We start from the raw sequence: 26,281 nt of genomic DNA, 5'->3' as shown, positions 1-26,281 counted from the left end.
CAGAACATTGAACATCATTCTTCAGTGTTTTACCCTACAGCTCCACTGAGGTTCAGAACAAAGCTCTGAGTTAGACTGAGACATTGTGTCATGTTGGTTCAGCTTAAACTTTCTGACCGATGGCTTGACAGTCAACCTCTGGTACTCTATGATACACAAAGTCAACTATGGAAAACAAATAAGCCTTGAGGCAAAACATCTGACAATGTGCAAAAAAAGGTATTATGTTTAAGACATGAATCTCGTATTAAATTGCTTTATTTTTTCCTTTAGAGAATATTTTGGTTAAACAAAACATAACCACACCTCTGTTTAACAATTATGTGCTTACCTAAAGGCCTCTGTATTTATTACAACTACTTTGTCTTCAAAACATTTTTATTAGACTTATACCTGAACCATCATTTCTATTGAGTACAAATATAGCTTACAATATTTAGGAATTATATCATTAAAAATACCAGAGTATTACTATAGTACACAACGGTATCTTTTTCATGTGGGCTACCACAAAAATACCACGATAAATGTTATTTGTAATTCATAACATCACAACTACTTTGTCTACATTACAGCTCTGCATTCTCTCAACAAACATCATGAGGTGCATCTTGGGAAGTGATTTAAACCGTATTGACCGGCACATGTCAACTGACTTCCCTTCACTAGCCAGGTTTCCAGTACTCTTCAAAATGCGCATATTGAAATAGCGCATTGAAAATACGGCCAATGGAAACACGTCAATTTTGGAAAAGCTCCCATATATCGCAAACAAGTTTTTACGCTCACATGAGGTGTTTTTTCAGGTCTTGCGATCAAGGTATATTTCACAAAACTGCAACATAAATAGTTTTTGTTGTATTTACAAGTCACGTGATGTAAAAAGCTGTCCCATGACAATTGGCGGTATGTTTTGGGAGAACATTTGGAAAGATATAAGATATTACTTCATGTGAATTCTTTACATGACGGCTCAAATGCAGGAAAACGAGTGAGTGCAGTAGTGAGATTTATTTGGAACAGTGAGGTCATGTAAAAATAAATAAGGAAATATAGGCATTTCTCTTCACTCTTTTATCACAGTGGGTTTGCAACCTGCCAAAAAACGTACAAAGAAGACGTACTCTTTGATCGCATTACATCATTTCATGGAAACGCAGTACTACCGCAATAGTTTTTTAATTGACATAGAAAACATCACTTAAACAGTGCACAAATCTGTAATGGAAACCTGACTACAGTCTACTCCAAATCACACATTTCCAAAACTGCTGTTATATACAGGAAGTAATTTGCTTAATATGAAACAGAACTGGCACTCCATCCAGGGTGTATCCTGCCTTGATGCCCGATGACTCCTGAGATAGGCACAGGCTCCCCGTGACCCGAGGTAGTTCGGATAAGCGGTAGAAAATGGAATGAAACAGAACTTAACAATTACTGATTTCGACACTTTGAGTGAAATTGAACCTGTTTGTAACTTTCTTGTGACAGTTGAGTACTTCATTGTAATCAAAGACTAGGGGGCGGCAATCAGTGTACAAATCAAAGTTTAACCTGCCCACCCAACTTTAAGACATCTAATATTTTGTCCAAAACAAACCAACCTGCGGATGATATAAACAAAACTAAATGAGAAGAATTATACTATTTTCACATTAGTAAAACTGTGGAAACCATCTCATATTAATCAAAAGCAGAAAAACAAAAGAGAAGAGTCGTCTTTTTCTAATTAACCACTTTAATGACATCATATACAACATTTATAATGAATAAATTCACTTGATTTCTTTAGATTGTGTTAATTATCTTACATTTGAAAAGTGCTAGTTGATAAATGTCAAGGAAATACCTGAGTGCCAAACAATTTCTGAAAGCAAAAAGAAATGTATTCTGATTTCTCCTCAGTAGTAGTCCATCGGTCACCGACACAAAAACAAATGGCTTTACATGGATGAATTTCATTCACAAGAATGACGGTCTCCAAGCACAACTGTAACAAACACAGCAACATCTAGACTGCTCGCACACACTTTGTCACCGGTGTGTACCAAACGTCTGCTTATACAGATGTGGTTCAATGTTCAGTGTAATTGAAAAAGCCAAAAAAAGAATCGACCTTATTAGTGAAACACATAAGCAGAACAAGTTTGTGTTAAAGTCATAGAATTAAACACAAAACCACTTTCTTCATTTCACTACAAGGCTCAATGTCTGACAACATCTTGCATAAGGTGCCCAGAGATATAAAAATATTCGCCAGTACTTAATAACTTACTGAGATCTTTTTTAATTCTTCAATCCTCTAATTAAATTCCCCCATTTAAGATATTTACAGAAGTAAGATTTATAACATCCATTCATGCTGAATTTTCCTTCGCCCAAAAGATTAAACTAAGTTTCATTTTGTCTTTATGGAAATCTGAATTATTTCAAGTGTTATGTTTTTAAGCTCCTGTAACTCATCCGTTCCCTTACAATTCCACTGCAATGTTGTAAAATCACCGACAAAGAGCTTATAAAGAATGCTTTTACATACAACAACACTGGAGTGATTTCAAGTGAAAGACGAACAATATAAGCGTGTTTGAGTAGTTTAGTTTCTGCTGTTTACCAGGGTTACGATAGAAGTCAATTAACCGACATGATAGACATGTTTCATTTACATGTAAATACTCGTGTGAAGGGGGATTGCTTTTGGTTTAGGATGCTGTCTGTCTATGTCCACCCAGGAATAAATAAACAACGATGAAATGACTCTATAAAAGCAAAGGTGCTCTTGATGCGATTTGTATACATCAATTATAGCATAATAGAAACTTGTTAAAAAATATTCACAACTGATTTATATTTACTCTATTCAGTGCAAGAAAATACATTACATGTAAGGCATGACACCGAAATAAGAGACCCACAATAATTGGCTGTATGAGCATATTTGTTAACCACTGATTTCACGTAAAATCATTAGAACTTCAGTGGTCTTCGTCAATGATGCGTATCAAACATATTGATAAACTATAAAAGCAAATGTTACAGATGTGATCAAAATGAAGTACATCACATTAGGTCCTACAAAAGAAGTTTGTTGCTCAAATGAACATCATGACATGTTTTAAAATGATAACAGGTAAAACTAGTTGGTAAAACTCATTTAATGAGGAGTACACCAGACACACGGAGAGTCTTCTGCCCGTGATGATGCTCTGACCAGCCTAAAAGAAACGAAAGTTCGCTGAAAATGACAATTCTGTCAATGAACACCAAAGTGTGAGAGATGCTCTTCTCCACAATAGAAGTATAGAGAAAAAAAACGATTCACAGTTCTTCACATGCCGGGGTCGTTCGTGAGAACCAATGACACCATCACCGATGACATCAGAAAACAGCAAAACAGCAGAATTTTGCTGCTACTTGAAGTATTTTAGGATGCCCAGGACAAAATGCATTTCAGCATTTCATTGCATGGTGAACGTATGACAGAATTCTCATTCACGGATGAACTAACCCTTTCATACGGTGAACATGATTTGCTTGCAGCATTAAAGCAAGCAGAGTATAAAAATAGACATTTGGGACCCTGAATGAGTGATTTTCATTTGCAGATGTAGAGGAGCTGTGAGAATTTTGAAGGCCATACTCAGTTCTAGTTCAGATCTTCTACATAAAATTAGATGACGAAACACCAAGACGGGCTGCGTGTAGCCGTAGAGTTGAACGTTCGATGGCGTTACATTAGGGTTTCTTTGTGATGCCGAATGATGTGTTGGTTCTTTTCCGACGGTCGCCTGAAACCCTTTTTGCAATAGTCACAGCGGTGGGGATAGTCTTTAGTGTGGATGGATATGACGTGGCGTTTGAACCCCGAAGCGTCCGTAGTGTTGTACTCGCAGTACTGGCACTGGTAGACCTTGCGGCCGCTATGCGTCTTCATGTGCTTTTTTAGTTCGTTCTGGTGCCTGAAGCCACGCTTGCAACGCTTGCATTTAAACGGCAAGTCCTTGGTGTGTACGGATAGGATGTGGCGGCTGAGCGTGAAAGGGTCCGATATCTTAAAATCGCAGTGCCGGCACTGATGTACTTTATTCCCCTTGTGAGTTTCGGCGTGTTTTTTCAGTTCCGAGGGTCTGTGGAAGCCCTTCTCGCACACGTCGCACTTGTGCGGGAAGTCTTTAGTGTGCACCGAGATGACGTGACGCTTCAGGTCACTGGAATTGGTGCTCTTGTGGTCGCAGTGCGGGCACTGGTGAGTCTTGTGGCCCTGAAAGATCTCTGTGTGCCTCTGGAGCTCTTTGTCATCGGCGAAGGCCTGCGGGCAGTGTCCGCACTTGAAGGGAAGCTCCGTGCCGTGTTTGCTCTTTATGTGAGTCTTTAAGTTGGACTGATCTGCGCAACGGAAGTCGCAGTGCTGGCAGTGGTAGGGCTTCTCGCCCGTGTGCGTCCTCATGTGCTTCTTGAGCTCTGACGGGTGGCGGAAGCCCTTGGCACACTCCACGCAAACGTGTGCAAAGTTCTTGCTGTGCACGGCCAGCAAATGACGGTTCAGGAGACCCTGTTCGGCCGTCTCGTATTCGCAATACTTACAGTTGTGCAGCTTAGGCTCCTTGTCACGCAGGATGAGTTTGTTGGAGCTCAGAGGGCTGGCTTCGTGATAGCGGCGGGTGTACTCCGTGTACTCAGGGATCTTCTCGTTCTTGATGATGAGCTTGTGGCTCTCCAGATGGTTGTGAAAACTCACCTTTTTGTTGGTGGTGAAGTCGCAGTCGGTGCACTGGTACTTCTTCTTGAACATGTGGTCTGGGTGGTTCTTCATGTGGCGTTTCAGGAATCCTCGTGTCTTGAATTTCTTTCCGCAGATGTGGCAGGGGTAGACGGTCAGGGGCTGTCCATCGGGACCGATGATCACAGCTATAATGAAGATTAGGAACGGGATGAAAACAATCTTCGTTAAAGTTCTGTAACATGATGTCGCAAGAAAACCGTTACAGAAGGAATGAGTCAGACCTGTATGCGAGTTGGGATATTTTCTTAATGAAACACAAATTACGTGCAACTCTCTCATCATTTACTTAAGACAAAACCATTCATATTTTGAACTTATTAAAGCTTTAAATTATACCTAAACAAGAGCTAGAATTAAGTACGGCGACAAACCAATAACCTGCAAATCTCACTAGTTCTTGCTTTTCCCATCACAATACACAACCTGAGAAACAATTGCGATTTGAAGTTCTCAAAGTGCGACTTTTTTATTTATCATCGCCATTATTCTCAATCTCAAGAATCATTCTTCAGATCATTCCCACATTGAAAAGTCAAATTATAAAACGTAGAATATGTTGATGACCTAAACAACCGTTTGTGTGTCCTACCCGTCTGGCACTGGCGTGAGTCTCCCCTCCTCTTCTTCCTGAACTTCTGCTTGAGAGCTCGACTGTTACTGATGTTGTCAGAGATCTGCAGGTAAGGAGTGCCAGCTCCGTTCTTACTCTCTAGACTGCTGCCTGTAAGAAAACCATCACTGGTGAGCTGCTGGCTCTTCAACTGCACCGCAGATAGTTTAATATAAACATTCTCCGTGTTTAAAAGAACAATTCACCCAACCATGGAAATCCTACTTTCTCCCGAAATAAAGCACAAGTGTTGTGCAGGTTAATTTTACTGAGCTTGACTGTCAATGAACATTGTATAAGGAAATTATCAGTGGGTTTTTTTTCACCATTTTACAAAGGGACGGTCATACGTCATATTCTAGATGACTTTCACTGCTGGGTGAACTTATCCTTTAAAGGCGGGATAACATGCTATGTCACGCATTCTGATTTCTGGCTTCTCATGCTTAACATGGTAAACTTGTTAAAAAATAAGTTAGACGTATGACGTAGTATTTCTGTGCTTGACAAACTATCCCAGCACTCCAACTTGTTTCAGAATTTTTTTTATTAGTCTGGATCACTGTTTCGTAACAGAAATCCTATTAATTTTATTGGGCAATTCTCCAATAAAGCATGGCCAAGGTGAAAGAAATAGCCCAGCCACACCACAACTGTCATGGGATAGGATGACCCGCTGTTATATAAACGGTGGGTATAACGCTGGATTTGGAGATGGTTTGAAACTGATAGATGGAGTGGTCCCAGTGCTATAACAAGCCAGACATGAACTGCATGCGGTAAGTCAAACTAAATCATACGTCTGTGTTTTGTTGGCAATCGGCGCGTACATGCATAATGTAAAAAAACTCGAAGAATGATGTATTGTGTGCTCGTGCTGTAATTCCGTCCCCCGAGCCCGCTAGTCTTTTTCTGAAAATAATCGTTCATCTGTATCTCTCTTTTATACATATGATCAAACTAAATACACTTCAAAGATACAACATATGCGATTCAACTGTATAGGCACTCAAGATTAATATGAGATTGGCTGCGTGTGTTATCCCATCTTTAAAGTAACTCTAGTAATGTAAAGTAAAGGACCATAAGCAGCTGCCCAGGTAGCAGGGACGAAGCTCTTGTTGACTGGTGTGTCCTCCAGCTGTGATTCCTGGATGGCAGTTGCCTCATCCTCCCCGACGATCACCTCCATATACACCTGATCGGTCATCTCAGAACAGTCTACACAAAAACCACATGCACACACTTGAGACCGGCTGCAGACACATATATGCAAATAAAAAAAGAGAACCAGAACTCACTGATATCGTCCTCTCCCTGACTGGTGTCCTTCACAGCCATGTAGACCATCTTCTCTCTTGGAAGCCTGCCTGAGCCCACCGGCTCTAACACCGCGTGCCCGTTGGGAAAATCACTCTCTGCTACCACCTCTGTGCTGCCTACACCACCAGTCAAACACAATTACGGTTTGGAGAGAAACAAACACTGGTATAGTTTTCTTCCTGAAAAGCTCCTCATATGCAGTCACAGCTGGGCTTGCAGCAAAATGTATTACTTGGGGTTCAGCAAATGTCAAACACAAGGAAAAGAAACCGTGATTGCCATAGCAAAGTTTCATCTGTATGGTTTCTCTTACCTATTTCCACATCTTCGTCTCCATCAGCCTTAAAGATATAAACTTTAATGACCTCGGAACTAAACTCATCCTCCTTCGACCCGTCATCACCCTGGCCCATATCCGTGCTGATCTTCAAAGGCGTATCCCCAATGTCTAACTTCTCTCCAACTTCATCCACTGCAAAACAAGTCAAACGTCAATGTACACGAAGCAAGGTTTTCACCACTTCCAGATGAAATTCACTAAAGCCGTCATAGATTTTTGAATGGAAATCACACCGGACACGGTTCTGAACAAAGAACCGGTTTTCATATTCCAAACCTACTGAGGCGTTCTGCTGATGTCCACTCACAGGAAATCATGAGATAGTCCTCTGAAGTGCTCTTCACGTCCTCTTCATCATCCGCCTTAGAGACATCAGATGGCATGGTGTTGTGCGAATGTATCACCGTCTCCACGTCCGCCACCATGACCTCTGCAGACACCAGGTCGTGATCCAGAGAGTTATCTTCATTTGGTGAAATAAGTTCGGCCACAAACACCTCATCAGGAGCCGTCTCCTCGATCAGATCATCGGTCAGCTCGTGATGATTGGCACTGCCGCACAGTGCCTCTTCGATGGCGACCTCTTCCCCCAGAATGGACTCAGACATGATGACTTCCTCGGTGGCTATGACGTCCTCGTGGCAGATGTCAGGCCCTTCCACCACCTCGGCCTCCAGGTCAGTCTCCAGCATGATACCGTCATCCGTCACCACGTCTGAGACCAGCACGGCATCCGGAACGGACACCACGATGTGCTCACCGTCAATGTGGGCCATGCCCCCCATCCCAGCAACTATAAACACAACCAAACAGACAAGTGTACGTAATGAACCTTTAAAAAACTTAACCGGACAAGATGTCTGACAGCTGTTTCTTACCGAAATCTGCCATTATCATTGTATGGGGCATCTTGAGATCTTTGTGAAGCTCCAGGATCCCTCCACCTTGATCCATTATCTGTGATTTTTCCACAATTCTGTACATATATCATGAACAGGCACAATAAATCAAGTTCACAAACACTTCCGGCTATTACGCTAAGTTATATTATTAAAAATATAATTTATACCTTCACATTTGACGACAGTTCATTTCACGTGTGCGTGTGACAAACATTACATGAATCTGTGAATCAGGCCTCTGGGTAGATCGTTTCTAAAACAAACACAAAAAATACATGTTTCTGTTTATTCAGTCTTTCCCCTAGCATTACCTTAGGGGGCCACTCCGCCAATTCTCGTCTGCTCTTCGTATCGAGTTCCGCCCGATGCGCGCACACATTAGTATTTACTACAGTAAATTGTAGTATATTACAGCTGTAGAATATTATGGTAATAATCACACTCTATTAAAGGATCCAGTCTTTGTCTGTTTTTGATCATGTTTTTTGGGTGTTTAACAATGGATGGTCATCTTTCAAATTAAAAAAATGCTTTATATTTCACATACTCAAGTCTATTCATCGCTGTCCTTCTCACAAAACTACTGGATTTCTCTCTGGTCTATAAAGTCCCTCCTTCCGAAACGGTCTGATTGGTAAAGCTGACCAAGTCTTTCGTGATTGGCTTCTGCTTCTAAGGCTGTCTCACGTGTATTCATAAACTTTGTCTTTTAGCAATAAAAAGTAACAATGGTGTCAACTTTCAGTCTATTAAAATATCAACTAACTAATTTAATTGATGTAATTAAATAATCCATACAAAGATTTAACAGTTTCGACATAATAGACTTTACCTCAGAATTAAATTAAACCAGGTGTTTACCGAAAAAGTAAGTTTTTCAGAAAAGTAAAGTAACTACTGTATATGTATTGTTGCAAGTTGTAACACAGAGAATATTAGATCATGGATGACATGTACATGTTCATTCTGTGTCAATTTGACTCAATTCGCTCAGTGAAGGGCATGTTCATTCAGGGCATTCAACAAATGAAACGCTCTGACAGAGCTCACGCTCAAGCGCTATTGGCTCGTGTATGTCTTTGCTTTAGACAGTAATGAATGAGAAACATCTTTCAAAAAGACATATTGCATAAACTGAATTACATTTCTTCAATCATGCAAATCACATACTTGATTTTGAGCATGTCATTAGATCTTTTATGTACCGAACGACCCCCTATTAGCTTATCTGATTGGAACAGCGCTGGTTTCTTTTGGCTAACTTTATGTTGCATGTCACGTTATGCAGCAGCTGACGTTAGCGGACAAATTAAGCAGTCACGCTTCAAGTTTGCTCTGTTTTAACGGCCATTTTGAAGGAAAATATGACGCTTTGACAGATTGTTTCTTGTGCTTCCCGTTCTCCCAGAGACTTCTCTATCTACCGCATATGTGAGATAAGCACACGTGACGCGCTGGCGCAGAGTAGGTAGCGTCTTGACCGCTGAACAAATAGAATTAAACGTATCGTAAAATATCCCCATCTCTCTACGATGCGCATCATAACATTTTTGCATCGCAAAATATCGTAATACGAAGTATCGTTACACCCCTATGTAGTATAATTAATTAATATTTATTAAAGTTAAAAAATGGTACTGTATCTAGGACATTTTCTATACAGTTTGATATAATAAATAATATACTTTTTTATGTGACGTTGAGTAGTTTCAAAAGAAGCTAGCTACATTTTTATACTAACTTGTAGTTTAGCTAACTACTTTTTCAGATGGCTAGATAAGATGTAACTTAACTACTTTTATTAATTTGTAGCTTGTAGCTTTTCTAACTACAATTTCAAAGTAGCTTCCCCAACACTGTGTATATAGACAATTAATATACCTTATTTGTTGTGTATTATATTATGTATAGACTCACTGTGTGTATTATAATGTATAGACAAACCAATAAACCAAACAAGGAAAAACAGAGAATCTATAAAAACTAATCCCCTGGTTCACAGTTAAAAGACTAGTCCCGGATTAAATTGAAAATTTGAGTGAAAATAACTTGCCCTGACATATCTTTATATATGTCTGTGCCATTATTTTGGGCACACCAGTTATTTTTTTCAATGTTTTATTATAAAACCGCCTTAAATATTCTAATTAAGTCTATACATAGTCCTGGTTTAAAATAAACCTTGTCTGTAAAACAGGGCCTAGAATTCGATGAACTCTATAATCTACATGATACCAACATATTTTGTTAAAAGGAGAATCTCATGCACTTCAGAAGCAGCAAGAAAACGTCAATTTTTTATTAAAACATATTCCTTATCTTACATCAACTTTTTAAATTACAAACTATATCAGATTGTAATGCACACAAATTGCAATACTTTTTTGTGATGTTTTATTCAGACAGAGTAATCTTTGGTAAATGTGTAAACTTGCACTGAGCGGCAAAGTGCAACGAAGTGGGGTGCCTGTCCCGCTATAATCCCCAAACCTGCATGGAATAATAAAACTCTATAAGGACCATTCTAAGAAGATGACAATATGACATTTAAATAAATTTGACATCACGTATATGAAGGGAATTCATATACATCTGAAATGACACGAGAGGCGAGTAAATTATGAGAACTGCTTGATGGCTTTATTGTACTAATGAAAGCATCTTTTTGTTAAATAACATGCAATTAAATCTATTTGGAAACAGTTATTTAGATGCTATTAAAATGCTTCACGATAATCACAAATACATTTTTTTTTTACATCAAATATAGTTGACATCATATACCTTCTTATATGAGTATAGCAACACTAAGAGATTTTCAAACAGTTTATAAGATGTAACGTTACAAGCGCTCCTTACGATGAAAAAGTGACGCAAATGAGTTTTTTTAACGGTGTGTGAGATAACTGTCAGTTCTTGACTCTATACGGAAATCTGCCCAAAAATCTCTGCGGAACAGCAGTAACTATGATCGCCACTAGCTTTACATGGTGATTATTTTCAAGCATCGCTACTTATTAACGAAACCTACTATGACAAAAAAAATAGGATCATGTATATTAATTAGTTTACGTGCCGAGACGTCGTGCTGCGAACACGCATAGCCATGACGCAGCCTCATTAATATGTATGAGCCGTGCCTTCACTCTAGTAGGATTCGTAATTGCGCATTCCGCTTCAGGAGAGTATGATATCAAAACAAATGTTACTACTGCCGCTTTAACTTGGCAAACTTAAGAGTCTGCGCAAAACACAACACTACATTTTACAACATTCCAGTCAATTTAAGTTTATATTAAGGTGAATGCTTGTGCAGATGCAGTCGCGTTACTGCGCCATATTGTCATCCGCCATTTTACTACATGCTAAACGGCTAATAGCATTAGCTAGTCAATCTGTCATAACAAAAACGGGTAAAGCGCACTCATAGGTTACAAAAAAAAGTGCGCAACATCATCTCAATTGCAATGTTTATAATGTATGTGATTGGCTGATGCCTTTTATATGCGATTCAAGTTCGCTATGATGAGAAGTTTAACGTGAATATCCACTAGCAGGAGCGCGTGCTGGGCGCTTCCTCGCGCTCGAAGACAACACAAGGCTGCGTCGGGCCCGCGCAGGCCGACTGGGCCGACAGCGATCTTTTTATAGACATGCTGCACAAATTCAAGACGTTTTACCTATTCCGCGACAGCCTTCCAGCCGTTGATGCCTTTCTGTTCCCCTGCAACGTGTCGCAATTTATTATAGTTGATTTTCCAATGGTAGCACTACTGCGGCCTGTACATGCAGAATCCCCGAGTACTGTTTTCTAGGCCTGAACCAATCACGCTGCTCGTTTCGAGGTCTCGGCCAATCAGACGTTTCGTGGTAAGATACGAGCCAATCAGAATGCTGGGTGACAAGAGTGGAGAGAGGGGGTAGAGCAAACGCCCGGCACAGTGCGCACTTGACGTTACGTTATGTCAAACACAAACCACTGCGCGGAATGCAGTAACACTTCATTTCGGAAGTAATTTATGAGCAATACGCTTATATAATCAGCACCTGTAAACATGCAAATGTAATGTGATATGTGGACAAACTCGTAACCGAGCTGAGTAATGCTGTCATCAGTGAAAACTGCTGAAATAATAGTTTATCACAACTCTGACGTTGCATTTGCATAACACTGTAATATACTGTTATAGGGTGTTTATCAGGGGCTCTTGCAGGCTTACCTAGAAAAGAATATTTATCTACGAAAATCGAGTAGAAAACACATCATTTTTGCTGTTGACCTTAAAAGGTTATTTCACCCAGAAATGAAGATTCTTTCATCACTTACTCACCCCTCAAAGGTCATTTCAAACCTTTAGGACTTAGAAAAACCCCACTGATTTCCTCTCTATGAACACAAAATGACGGAGACATTTCTTTAAACATTTGTGTGTCCAATTTTTTAACTACACGAGGTTCAAAAATGTATGACGCAATTTGGCAAAGCCCCTCTCTTTTGCCAGTTTCATGTCACTCGGTAAAACCCAGTCAGATCTGGAATATGCCAAAAAGAAAGACATGACCTCCCATGAAACGAACTATACAAGATCAGAAATATTGACAAGAGGCAACAAAAGTACAGGAATTGCATTAAGTAAGTACAGTATAGTTACCTGTCCAAAACGGTTTCCCCCTCCAATGTCACGGCCGTGAAAAGAAAGCTAAATTAAACACAAATGACTCTTCAATAACGTTTATTGCTGCAACTGATTATTAGCGTTCCTGATTTGTTTGGGGGCAATGCACTTCTCACTGCATACTCAGATATTTTTACTGGCTTAGTGCATTTTCTCACATCTGGACAATACAGGCATCCATATTCATATTCAAAATTCTACATGGAGTGAAAGTGTAAAAACATCAACTTCAAAGCACTTTAAGTTCCAGAAACGTGTTGCAGTAGTTATGCACCATGGCACATCGTGACCTCGGCTTTATTTGCATTCTTCCACATGTTTGAGGTCCGAGAATACATAGATATTGCTCTGTTGAGTCTAGAAAATACAAAACAGACAAATTTCCTTCTTGCCACAATACAGCTACTCCCTCATCAAAGTAAAAACAGAGAGATTTAAAAACTTCCACACATAGATCATATATCCTTCATTTCTAAAACTTGGTAAACATGCAAAATCAATGTCAGATTGTTCCACAGAGGCTGGGAATTAAATTCCACACATTGTTTCACACAAAGTAACATATTACAGAACGTCACACACTTCTCTTATTGTTATTCAAGCAGCTTCCCCAGCTCTTAGGAAAATAAAGCAGATTGAGGCGTTATAAACAAGCAACGTATTACAAAATTAGTTGCGGTCTCTGCAGGTCTCCTCTTTTATTGTCACTCTCGTTGTGTAACAACACCGTGTCTTTGGAGGCAGTGCTGCCACACCTGAATGTCACTGTGAAAAAGACTGACGTGACTCTCAGGGCTTCAGTAACAACCATCTTTCCAGGAATCATCAGTGGGAGCGGTGGGTTTGGTCATTCCCAGTGATCTGCTACAGGAGAAAGGAATAAACCCTCAATTCCTCACAGCAGTGTATGATGGTGATGAATTGAAGGGGTTTGTGTTACCTTCTGGATGTCTGTGGAATTCTGCCTCTAGAGGAAGGTGATGCCGGTGCCGTGCCTCTGCCTGGTGATTGCCTGGCCACGCCAGCGCTCCTGGAGCCCGAGTACCCTGCACCGTTAGAGGGACCAGGGGACTGTACCCTCCTCATTCCCGAATAGGACCCTCCCTGGGTACTTGGTGTTCCTCTGACAGGTTGTCTAGATGCAGCCATAGAGGCAACGGGACTCAGAGCTTTCATGGGTGCTCGCAGAGAGAGCGGAGACTGGCCATCACCTCTCAACCGTGAGGAGGATGTACCTACAAGTGAAAACCAGGACAAATTTCACATGAAACCAAATCTGAATAGTGGGTCACACCCAAAAGCCGACACAATGGACCACTGCTGATGTTCCACACACTAGAAGACAGCATAGAATGGGTGGGATACAATATGATGACTTTACCTCCTGGCAAACCACAATTAATAATCACTTCCCATCCAAAACCAGATGTGCTCCAACAGTTCTCACTTTTAAAATCAGATTAAAAACCATTTGTTAGGCTGTGCATTCACATCCTGAGCACTGCGCTGCTTCACAACAACTGCACTTTTAACTTAGTTCTCCTTTATTTTTCGTTTTTCACATTTGAATTTTTATCCATTTTTATTTGCTTTTATTGTTACTTTATATTCTTAAGTATCTTTTGACTTTAAATAATTTTTGCTTTTTACTTTTTATATGCTTTTTCTTTCTGAATCATTTCCATCTAAATTTGCCTTGCTTAATAAAAAACCGACATGATGGAGACAAACGCTGCAAAATTGTAAAATATTTTAAACTTGCCTATTTTTCAAACTAATTCAAGGTTATTTTTATAGCGCTTTTCACAATTTCCATTGTTCCAAAGCAGCTTTGCAGGAGCAAACATGAAAAACATGAAATTAACAAACACGAAAACCATGATAGGATATGAAATACAAAGTCAAGATTTTGTAAATCGCCTTATTAAGACCCCTTTATATTGTGTTTTGCTTTTTATGGTGTGTGTGTGTTAGACTCAAATCGGCAGGAACAAAGCACAAGTAAATGGGTCAGTAAATACACATTGTATCGAGAATAGTTATTCTCCCCATAACATTTGAAAATCCCCCCATATGATCCATGTAAGGGGGAAAAATTCCGCAGTTAAAAGAAAAGAAAATTCAGGTCCTGCAGATGAGACAGAAGAACTTCAGAAAAGATGTTACAAGGGGCATGTAACATAACAAGCTCATTCACACTCATACAGCACAAAAAAATGACCTTGAGTGAGAGAGCCACAGAATGTGATGAAACAACAAATGTAAAGCACAAATGATAACATGCAAACAGAGCACTGCTTACAGAGTAGATGGATAGTGATTTCCAAATAAACTAAAATCATGTTGTGTAAACACAACAGATATACAGTATATACAGTCAAAACTCAATCAATGTTTTTGTAGTTGTACTTTGGGTTTAAACTGAAGTTCAGTTTTGACAAGGCTTTAAGAAGGCCTGACAAAAAAATGACACCTGAACACCTAAGCAAAGGTTATAAACACAAAGCTCGGGAAGATGATAATACTTCACCAGATGATCGACTAACATTAATAACAAATACAATATAGTCAATGTTTGTTTTATTTACTTCAAGCCTTTGTTTTTCTTGTATATAATTATTTGGCAAACTATTTTGTCGTACCGCACACCAGACCTCACTTCTTTACCACTGTATATAGTGCTCAAGTGTATATTTACATTTATGCATTTGGAAGACGCTTTTATTCAAAGCGACTTACATTAAATTGTGGACATGTGCAGTCCCTTGGGATCAAACCCATGACCTTGGGGTTGGTAGCGCTATGCTCCAACCACTGAGCCACAGGAAAGCGTTGCAAGCTGTCAATTGTATATGCAATTGAAGTTTGATATACATCCTATTTAGTGAAAGGCAGACATCCAAAGCTTCTTGCATGGCATTGACTCTTGACAGAGGGTAGATGAGCGACAGTGGGGATAAGAGTGAAGGTAGGCAGAGGGGTGGGGTACCAACCTGAGGGGGAGTGGGGCAGACGGGACGTGCGGTTGCCTGAGCTCTGTAAGTTAGCCTCCATGCTGCGGCTGTTTCTTACTGCCTCCAGAGAGCGCAGGCTGGTGCGCGGGGTCAGGTTAGGCATGCTGTGCCTTAGCTCCTCTGAAAACCACAGACACGGCCTGCTTAACACACTACCTGTTGACACTTACAAAATTGCCCTTCACTAAAATACAATGCAAGTTTTGCATTTATTCAACAACAGAATTTTACATCAGCTACCACTCTGGAAAAATGATAATTTAGACCTGGGATCAGCAACTAACATTAACGTTTTTAATGCGGTCGTACATCATGTGAGAGGTGCAGATGTGTGCGACTGTATGTAGTAATCGCACATTTGTTGTTTGGCTAAAGCCCTATTCGGATGGTTATTGTTTCTCATAAGGACGCCTGTAAAAATAAATCCGCATGGCTCCTTGGTGATTAAACTCATGCATTCGGACAAACATAAATTCATGGTGTAGGTGCGAGTTTGTAATTCTGCGAACCTGGAAAATGCACTTCTCAAGTGCTCAGTCAAATGACAATTCGCACGTATTTAATAAGGATAATGGAATAAAATGGTTTATTTTAAAATGCCAATATCAAATGTTTTCATGTTTTTTCTTGACTTCTGTTCTGATAATCTCTTTCTCTGTGTAGTTAAGCATTAGCGATTCTGATCTATCTGTGTGCGTATAAGAGGCATCTATGCGACAGACACGTATGATGTCATAAGAAGCTGTACATTTTTTACATATATTTGTGTAGATCCACGATAACCACAAAACATTGTTCTTTTGTAAAATCATAAGGATGCTCTTTCTGCCGACTGTGAACTGTTTCTCTCCGTTCGCAGCAATGCTTCAGGTGCATGTGTGATATGACGTTATGCCAGTCATGTTGTGCTTTTTATGCTGCTGTTTTACGGTATTTTCAATGCATCAGGCACTACCGGTGCTTTTAAGTGGTTAGAACGGACGTACCAAACGTATTTTGGATTTAACACCTGTTATAAACTCAGGAATGTGGACTCGGACGTCAATTAAATTACCGCACGACCTCGTCCCTATGAGAATCAATTACCGTCCGAATAGGGTTTAAAGAGTATGGGTCAGCAAGTCCTACCTTCACTTCTGGTCCCCGAGCTCTGCAGGGACCGTCGGGACATGCGCGGACGAGGGGCGGCCAGGCGACTATACTCTGCCAATGTATTGGGAGACAGGCAGCGAGGAGAGCTCCTGGGAGAGGGCGAGTAGCGCTGGAGACGCTGTGGCAGAGAACAGCATTCATCCTCCTCGTCCTCCAGACTGTAAGAGTCGAACTCCTGATCACTGTAGTTGCCGCGCCGCAGACTGAGAGACGCCGAGGAGCTGCGACGTGATGCTGAGGTAGAGGCGTAGTCCTGCCGGAGACCTTCACACACACAAAAGCTTTATTTATTTCAGACTGCAGAAGATACGATCAATTTAACTAGCTAACATTTAATATTTAAATCAACATTCATTATTGCAAATATTGAAGCCTTATGACTTAATTCTAATATAAGGTTCACTGGACATGGCACTCATAGCGAAACATACCACAAAACATCCAATTGTCTACATTAAAGCCACTTTGCATCTGATTTCAATTCAAATTCAAAAAAATTATTGGCTTTTTTCAGGTTTCTTGTTGTGTATCGGGAAAAGGAAGGAATTTAAAAGAACCTCTCCTATAATTCTCATCTCTGAGACCAAGACACTGGACAAAATGACTAAAGAGGGCTGTTCTACAATTAATCGCATCCAGCAAAAAGTTTATGTTTACATAATACATGATTTAATTGGATGTATAATATCTGCATGTATATATTGATATTTATACACTATATTATTTAAATGATGTCTAAGCATTTATACATTTTTTATAGCTTTCCTAAATTTATACAATGTATGTGATTACAAATATAACATTTATAAGCGAGATTATTATGTACACAAACTTTTATTCTGTATGCGATTAATCGCGGGACAGGCCTGATTAGAAACATGTTATACAGTAAGTAAACGGGCTCAGACGATCGATACTGAATGTGTCAGACAGTAAAGTCCTATTGTATGACATGTCAAATAAAGAAAGTATTGTTCTTTCATCTCAATTACTCCATTATATTCGACTGCTAAATAATAACCACACAATAACAGTTAATCTCCAGAGCTATGAGTCCTCAATTCATTACGTTAGCAGACCTGAGTGGGATTATAAACACTAATAACAATGATTCATTGTCCCGTCTGCACACAAGTTTGAAAATAACTTGGTGGAATTTATGAACACAAAGCACCTTCACATCCACAGCATTCATTTGCATTACACATGAAAAGTAATGTGCTTTGCTGAGGTATAAACAGACTCATGTCCACTCACTTTCTTCTTGTAGACGAGCCATGATCTGAACATCAGTCAGGTCCTGAAGCTTGTAGCCCATTGAGATGGAGTCATCCGAGGTGCTTAATTCACTGTCTATTGAGGATTGAGAGCTGAGAGTTGATTGGACGCCCACGTACCCTGTGAACAACCGAAAATCACTATATAATCACTATAATGCTATAATGCCAAACCATTTCACCTCTGGCTAAAGTGACTTAATACTATCAATCCGAACAGCTCTAAAAGAGGTTATTAAAATTACTTTTATTTGTTTAAGGTCACAGTTGACTTCCCGTGTTTAATGAATAGACATTTTTTTTGTGATATAACTATGAGTTTAAACAAAGTTAGTGTACGGAAGTTGTGCCACTCGGCGGCCATGTTTGCAACGCCTCTGGGCAGTTCTTCACATCATAGCAAGTCCACAGTCGTATCCACTTGAACGGTGGAATTCACAAATAAAGAGCATATAAATAAACTTGATATGGACTGTATCATTACTTTGGTTTGGTTTGCTAAGCTTAAATTTCAATAAAAGTCACCTTTTTCGAAGTCGCCTCATCTACTGCGCCTGTGCACAGGCTGAAAGCGCCTCACGAAGGCCCCGCCCCAGAGAATGCTCAGTCTTTACTGATTGACGATTGGCTCGTTTTATTGAAAGGCGGGACTTCCTGTGCTAGAATGGTCATATTGAATGTTGCTTTTCTCACTATTCAATGTAACGGCAGCGGCACATCTTGTTAATATTAATATATTTGGTTTAAAACCCAGTAGAGATTGAAATGATCAGCAAAGCAACTAAAATCAGGAGTTTTATTAGCAGCAGAAACTCAAGCAAAAAATGATTTAAGAAAGACCAGACTAGTTTTCAACAACACACGTGAAACAATGGGAACAAGGCACCTCATGCATGACACCTGATCTGATTCACCAGCCTTGTTAAACAGAGGCAGCCGTGACCACACCTGAGCATATTTGATTATGTGTGTGTGTTTGTGTTGTGGGAAGAGTCGAGTAAATACACCGCATATTTGTTAATGTCATACCTGAGCTGCCAGAGGTTAGTAGTGTTTTGTTAGTTGATTTGAGGTACCCAGCAGAGGTGGCCGCTGAGATGCCACCCTCGGCCGTCTGGGATGGACTGCTGTACACGTTCTTCCATCGGGAGGCTACGGGTACACAACAAAAATCATTAAACGTCCATTAATCACAAGTGCATTTCAGATGAACCCATCCCCAATTAGAAGCACATGAATTGTGATTGATCACTTGCATATCAATCTAACCCAATGTCTCTGAATAAGTGGATGGTTCTTGGCCTGTTTGAGTTGCAAACTCATCCACACTTTGGTCAGAAGTCTGGTTACGTGGTAAACATTTACAACTGAATACAATTACTGGGTTTTCATGTTGTTTAACGTCACCCACCATACACTACTTTCTGTAAGAGTATTTTCATACTTTGGTCTAGTCGGTCGATTAGGGTCCGACATGCGACTTCAGTCTCTGGACTGGGGTGATCCAGAACCTTCCTGCACCATTTCAGCGGTGAATCTGGCCCCTGTTCTGCTACCTGCTTCTTCGGTGACACATACAACCTAGAAAAAGAGACAGAAAACACTGAGCACCACACCAAGATGGCCTGAATTTCCACTATAAGCTTTTTTTTGACTCCAGAGCTTTCTCTGTTCTTCTGGATGACTGTTGATCCGATGTGAACACAGCGTACATCAAACAGTGCTTTGTCTGGGACAAACAGTTCTGGAACAGATCTCTCAAGTATTTTCATTAAACATCTACCGTGAACAGAGTTCATTTAAACCCTTCACAGGCATCTGTGTCAATATACAGTGTTCTGCACACAAGCACACATCTAACATTATGAATGATGGTAAAGCACTGGCTGTCTTCAATTGAGTCTGTGATGTTGACTCACTTGATTGAATTGTCAACAGTTTCTTTTGTCATCATTCATATAGTGATTATGAAGAAATGAAACCGGAACTTGGTCTCTCTCACAGCTTCAGTCATATTATAAGAGCACATGGTGAAGCATCAGGTGCGTATTGACCAGCCTGTACACTCTTCAGAAGATCAACTAAAGCATGGCCTACATTACAACACGAAACTAATTCACCATTAAATAACAGACTATATTAAAGGAGCCATTCTTTGGCTGTGTTGGAAGCCTTGATCATGTTTTTGGGGTGTTTAACAGTGGATGGTCATATTTTTAGTTTAAAATTAAGCCTTATATTTCACATATTTCAAGTCTTCAAAGTCCCGCCTTCCGAAACGCTCTGATTAGTAAAGCTGACCAGGTCTGTTGTGATTGGTTCCTCACTTAGAGCCTGTGTCTGACGATGTCCTACCCATACCATATCAGCAATTTTCCACTTCTAAGGCTGTTTGGATTGGTCGGCCAAAAAACACTGAGCACCACACCACGTGCACGTGTTTTCATAAACTTTAGCTTTTTGCAATAAACAGTAACAATGGCTTCAACTTCACTTCATCAGTTACAAACATGGCGATCGATCGAAGTGTAACGAAGTGGAGGTCTGCTAGTGCATGAGCAAACGTCAATCTGTGATCGCAATTTTTTCCAACTATGTCGAGGGGAATGACACCGGACCGAATGCGTCAGACCGGTTATATTAAATACACTAATAACAGAAGCGTTAGTTTTGCCTTTTTATATTGGACCTGTGTAGGATAAAAAACAAGTAGATTGACCAGTAGACATTTGCAAGCAGGACTTAAAAGGACGTTTTTATAGAAGTGTTTAAGAGGTAAGCGCACACACAATATCAGTGTATCACACAGAACAGCTTTCACAGTTGATGTTAAAGTCATGAAGCTGTTATTTGACCAGTGGTTATCTTAGAATGTGTGTCACTGAGTTCTTATTACCAGCTGTAGTTTGGTGAAAGTAGTTTAGCGTGTAGCTCAGTCAAATGTTTACGACCTCTGATCACCGAACACTAATCCAGCGGTTCTTCCACTTCTCCAAGGAAGGCTTCGCCCCTTTATTGGCATATTCCTTTGGCCGAGGATTTTCAAAATCCCACGCGTTTAATTCTTTCGGACCAATCAAAAAGAATTACATCTGACAAAGAGTGATGTGACTGCATTTTGGTTCTATTCAGCTGGTTTGGACCAGAGCAATCAGTCTGGTGTAAAAAGGAACCAAAAAATGCAAAAACGCAACTCTTGGCCCTTGGTCCGGACCAAATGAACTACAGGTCAGAAAGCACCATTAAATACTGCCGAATGACACATTAATGAATCTTAAAATAAAATGCTTTCAAGATAGAAAGTAAATATCCTTTGATGTGAATTTGATGAATGTTCTTGTAAATACAATACACTCCATTAATCTCTTTGATTCAGTGACAGTCACTGAGACATGCATTAAACCACTGTTACACACTCAGAAAACACAACAATCACAATACCACAACAGACAAACTTCACCTGACTGGAGGACATTGAGCCTCAAGGTTAAGTTCCCGCTTTATAGACTCTCTGCATTTGCCAGTAAGGTTTGTTTTAAATATGGTGGCACTGTTACTGTAAACATATATCGCAGCATAAACTGCCAGCAAGATGTTAGAAAAGCAAACAGTAGTCTATAAATAACACACTGACATTTATTTTAATATTGGTCATTATTAACCAACAGCACACAAAGCCGAACTGATGATAGTCAAAAGAAAAGTGCAGAGCAAATTACATTTTGATGTGTGTTCTACAAGAAAAAAGGTTCATTTTGATTTTGTTTTGACTTCATAACATACATGTATCATGTAGTATGCATTATGCATCACACACGTGTAGGTACTGTTCGTGTGACAGTGAAGATTTTTAAACCCACCAGCTGTCTTCATCCTCGGCTTCTGCACACGTCTCCAAATCAAGTACGTCTACCTCATCCAGAGCGGACTGGTCCATGACAGCGTCACTCTCTCCTAGCATCTCTGAATCACAGCTATCCGCAGACGGACTCGTAGCAAACTGTCCCTGTGTTTGTATGGAGCCAGAAGCACAGGGGAGACTCAAGAACCCGTCCAGCTCCTCCTCCGGTCTAGTGGCTTCGGCCAGTGGAGACATCTCCTCACTGCTGCTGCTGCTGCCTGCTGGAGGTGACATCTCAAAGTTCCCAGCATCCTCGGCTGGGAGAGAAGACTCCGCATGGAGGTGGGTTACGCTGTTTCCGGCCGTGTGAGTGCTGTTAGTGGCTCCCGGCAGCACTAGTTTGGTGCCTCTGTTGCGCAGGGCTTGATTCTGAACCTCCAGACGTCGCACCAGCTCCTGTAGTTTACGGACCTCCTCTAACTCCACCCCGGTGAGGTTCTGATCGAATCCCGGCTCCGAACTGGACATCACCTCATCTGCATCGCTATCCGCCGGCTGTACGACACTTCCTCCATCAGGGACAACCATTCTCCCCGGCTGCCCCCCACATTAAAACACAAAATCCAAGTTAATAAAGAAATAACGCATTATTCCTATGTATTGTAGACATAATACAATTTCAACTGCATGTCTTAAAACCTTTTCTTCAAGGTTTGTCAATTTTCTTATTATTTTTCTTCAATCTTCAATTTTGACTTTTGTTCTTCATCCTTAAACCCTGTGTGATATATTAGAAACTGTCTAAATTTCGTTGTTTCTTACACAAGAATGTTGAGTACTTTGTCAACCCGGTTTTAAGGTGTAGAAAAAATATTTTTTTTACATGATAATTCAGACTAAAAGTCAATAACAATCATTATTTCAAACGATTAAAACTCAATTAAATAAAAATGACATTCAAGAACAGTTCACGGTCCCAATTTACTCAACATATCAGGAATAGTAATCTGTATGAACAATTTTTGGGTGAACTATTTCTTTCACTTGATTATATTTTTTATACGAAATAAAAACAGGTGTGTGCATTCCGACACAATATCACAAACACCACGACTACATTTCTCAAAAGCACCTTTTAGTTTGTTGTGATTTTTTTTGGTGTTGTAATTTTGGAGTTATTAGTTACTTTTAATTCTAGAGATGCTCGTGTTAAGTTAAAGTTCACAGGTAGATCTGATACGAGCTGACTGGGACTTTTTAACCTGTTTCAAGGTCACAAGTGATGTTTAGAACAAAAGTCAAACGTGATGTGAACTTATTTTATATTTCTAGACAAAATATCCATCACAACAACAACAACAACAACGACAGCAGCAGCGCACGAGTTAGCTAAACAAACCCGCAAACAAGTGAGCTTCATTCAAACTAATCCGCCGCTGACACAAATAAACTTCCAATGCCCCTTCATTTCTGTGTAGAGATTAAATATTAGTACCAAATGTGAGATTTGTGTGTTTAAAACGACGTTTTATATATTTACATCAACATTAAGCTCATTTGTTTCTATGTAGTAGCATTCAAACCCCCCGAGCGAGCTAGTGCTTCCGAATCCCGACTAGCTTGTTATTGAAATGTTTTAGTAAACATACCTGTCTTGCCAATCCTGATTCTCCAAACGATTGATTTAATGTTAAAATATTTGTTTTTAAATAGATTTAAATAAGTGCCGGTTTATCGGCTCCTGCTGTCCTCCAGTCACTCGCTGTTCCTCTGCTGTACAGCTCGTTTGCTCGTTCGCGTTCGACCTGTTCGGTGATTGACAGCTGTTCAACCAATCAGCTGCAAAGTCCCGCCCATTGCAGTAAACCTACGTCCACGTTTGGAGATGTAGACTGCAGTAATGTGGTCTGAGCAGAAGATGGCAGCAGAATGCAGATTTCCTGCTTTTAGTTCACAGTATTGGGTGTAAACAAAAATAAGTAGCGCGCTACTTCCTAATACTTTGCAGTTTGCACACAGTCAGTTGTATTTAAATGAGTGACCCCCCCTTTCCTCCAGACCACACTGTACAACAGAGGACATTAGTGTGCCCCTCAAACTTCCCCAGGCATTGTAATGGTAGTGGGTCAAGTTCCATGAATTCAGAAAATGAGCAAAGTGCGCACAACACAGTGCTGTGTAATTGAATTTGAATGAAAAGCTCTTTCATTATTTGCTGAAATACTTTTTCAAATTGACTAGAGACACTTGTTTAAAGCTTGTTATCACTTTTATATTCAAGAAGCACAGCGCATGCTTCAGGATATCCACTACAAAATTAGACAGAGGCCTAATGTTAGAGCCGCACCCGCTTCCTAATCACACTTCTGGCTATTCATTACACACACACACACACACACATGATGGACAAGATTATTTAGATGTTTGAAATAATGAATATTAATATATCAACATTTTTTTCTAAATGTTTTGTGAATAAAGTGTTCATTCACATTCTTACCTAATTATATATATTACACAATATTCCCAAAGTATTTGGAGATTTACTGGCCCCACATAGCTGTTGCTCTTCTTTTCTATGTCTATTTGTTCTATTTCATATTGATTAAATAAGCAGTAATAATGGCATAACTATAGAGCTGCAGTGTAGGTGGAAAATCACTGATGCTGGAGGAGATGTAAACCAACAGTAAACCGTGAAGAGTTGTGTAAGTTCATCAAGAGCAAGCACTGACATGCAGTGGCAAGCTTGTTTGTGTTCAGGGTTAGAATCTGGAGGTTATCAGACTGGAAAAGAAAAGAAAGGTTATATAAACAACTACGAAAAGTAACGGCAGAGAACAAATGGTGCAGTTGAGTTTAGACACAAGATTAAATGTAGACATAAAAACAATAAACAAGCTTGCATGCTCTAGTAGCCTACTGTAAATGCAAGATTGTCATCTGACAGGTTTTTCTCTGAACAAAATAAGTGGTGTTGTGTGATTGTGTGAGTGTGTGTGTGTGTGTGTGTGTGTGGTGACATCATAGCTGGCCAATAAAAAGTGAACTTTGTGCATGTGGGTGTGTCGCCGTCCGTCAAATAACAGTCTACTTGAATACAGCAAGAGAAATCACACTTAAAACCACAACACTACCTGATAGTGTTGAAATTCAAATATCAGTTAATGAAGTGAAGTGTAAAGAGTTCCTGTTCTCCAGGTGAACTTACAAACAGAATGGATTTATATTTCACATGTCAGTTTTACTTTGACTTAACAACCAAATAAAGAAATCTAGAAACTGTAAAACAGAACCAGTGCATAGCAATGCCATGGCAACAGTTTTGTACATCATAGCAACTTAATTTGGACTATTTGTTATCTGTCTGTAATGTTCTCCATTGACATTAATGTTCAAGACATTTGTTAAATGAACATGAAATTACAGCTACAATATATATTGTAAGTCACACACACAAACATCTGTCCACGTGTTTTCTTGAGAGCTATATCTAATCATTCTACCCCAGCGCACAAGTATGCACCCTCGACATGACCGCGCACGTCCAAATTTTGTGAACACACATTCTTGTTTGCGAGCCAGATGTCTTCTCTAAGGCTCAAAGTTGTGTCTTAATTGTTGTTTCACACACCTTCAACGCATTCTTTACGTGCTCCAAACATATCTTTACTACTGAAACAGTCGTATTGTGACTGTGAGAGTCGTGTGTTTCACACTGAAAGTGATCTTCCGTCTTTCTTTTGCATGCTGAAACATGACACTTTCAAAAATATTTTGGTTCTTACATTTGCCATATTTTTTCTAGACTCACCAAACACAAATGACTGCTATGTATAATTGTTTTAGCAACTAGTGGAAAAATCGAGTGAAAGTGCCCTCCACCACACCCTTTGGCACGAACAGTCCTTTACGCAACATCATTTGAGGATGAAATGTAAAGAGTTCTGGAGAGAAAGGTGTGGTACAGACTCAGATATACAGGTAGCTGATATGCCATTTTGGGAACTTATATTCTATTTTTTTGACAGCTTTTTGCATATGTATATTTGCATGCAGCTTTCGTCATTCCATTAGTTGAGAAACCTGATCTATAAACATAAAGCATGCATATTGCGATGTAATACGAAGTGTAATAAAGCATTAAACAATTTCAAAACCAGACACAAGATGAGTCATTTCAGTCCATTCTTGTAGATTCCTGCTGCAACAGCACAGACCCGTTTATACTAGATTTTGACTGGCAGTAAAATTGGTGTAATGCAGTGTTAAGCCCATACTTGAAGCATGTTTCATTATCTACCTTGTAGTACTGAAGTATTTAAAATTAGCTAAGAATTCTCTTGTAGACAATTCTAAACAT

The 26,281-nt window shown here is 39.8% G+C and overlaps 2 protein-coding genes across 5 annotated transcripts; both read right to left on the bottom strand.

The window, feature by feature from the left end:
• Positions 1-1,721: 1,721 nt before the first annotated feature.
• znf711 (zinc finger protein 711) lies at positions 1,722-11,834 on the bottom strand. Of its 2 annotated transcripts, none has more exons than XM_056769716.1 (9): positions 11,639-11,834; positions 8,126-8,211; positions 7,935-8,032; positions 7,337-7,849; positions 7,030-7,188; positions 6,695-6,832; positions 6,477-6,614; positions 5,373-5,504; positions 1,722-4,908 (listed from the first exon to the last, which is right to left on the bottom strand). In XM_056769716.1, the coding sequence occupies exons 3-9, from the start codon at positions 8,008-8,010 to the stop codon at positions 3,731-3,733; spliced, it is 2,334 nt and encodes a 777-aa protein (XP_056625694.1). In that variant the 5' UTR covers positions 8,011-8,032; positions 8,126-8,211; positions 11,639-11,834; the 3' UTR covers positions 1,722-3,730. The 2 variants fall into 2 exon arrangements, with proteins under 2 accessions (XP_056625694.1, XP_056625695.1); XM_056769717.1 differs by having other exon boundaries at positions 7,364-7,849; positions 11,639-11,828.
• An 840-nt stretch (positions 11,835-12,674) lies between these two features.
• Positions 12,675-23,711, bottom strand: zgc:66447 (SLAIN motif-containing protein-like). Of its 3 annotated transcripts, none has more exons than XM_056770276.1 (9): positions 23,568-23,711; positions 21,938-22,515; positions 19,522-19,658; positions 19,107-19,229; positions 18,058-18,198; positions 16,777-17,064; positions 15,628-15,768; positions 13,575-13,869; positions 12,675-13,498 (listed from the first exon to the last, which is right to left on the bottom strand). In XM_056770276.1, exons 2-9 carry the CDS (start codon positions 22,504-22,506, stop codon positions 13,432-13,434), a joined length of 1,761 nt encoding a protein of 586 aa, XP_056626254.1. In that variant the 5' UTR covers positions 22,507-22,515; positions 23,568-23,711; the 3' UTR covers positions 12,675-13,431. The 3 variants fall into 3 exon arrangements, with proteins under 3 accessions (XP_056626254.1, XP_056626255.1, XP_056626256.1); XM_056770277.1 differs by having other exon boundaries at positions 12,675-13,495; XM_056770278.1 differs by lacking the exon at positions 15,628-15,768.
• Between the last annotated feature and the right edge of the window lie 2,570 nt (positions 23,712-26,281).

The sequence above is a fragment of the Triplophysa dalaica genome, chromosome 16 (assembly GCF_015846415.1).
Source record: "Triplophysa dalaica isolate WHDGS20190420 chromosome 16, ASM1584641v1, whole genome shotgun sequence".
Classification (NCBI taxonomy): Eukaryota; Metazoa; Chordata; class Actinopteri; order Cypriniformes; family Nemacheilidae; genus Triplophysa; species Triplophysa dalaica.
Note: the sequence above shows the minus strand (reverse complement) of the source record. Positions and strands in the feature narration are given on the sequence as shown.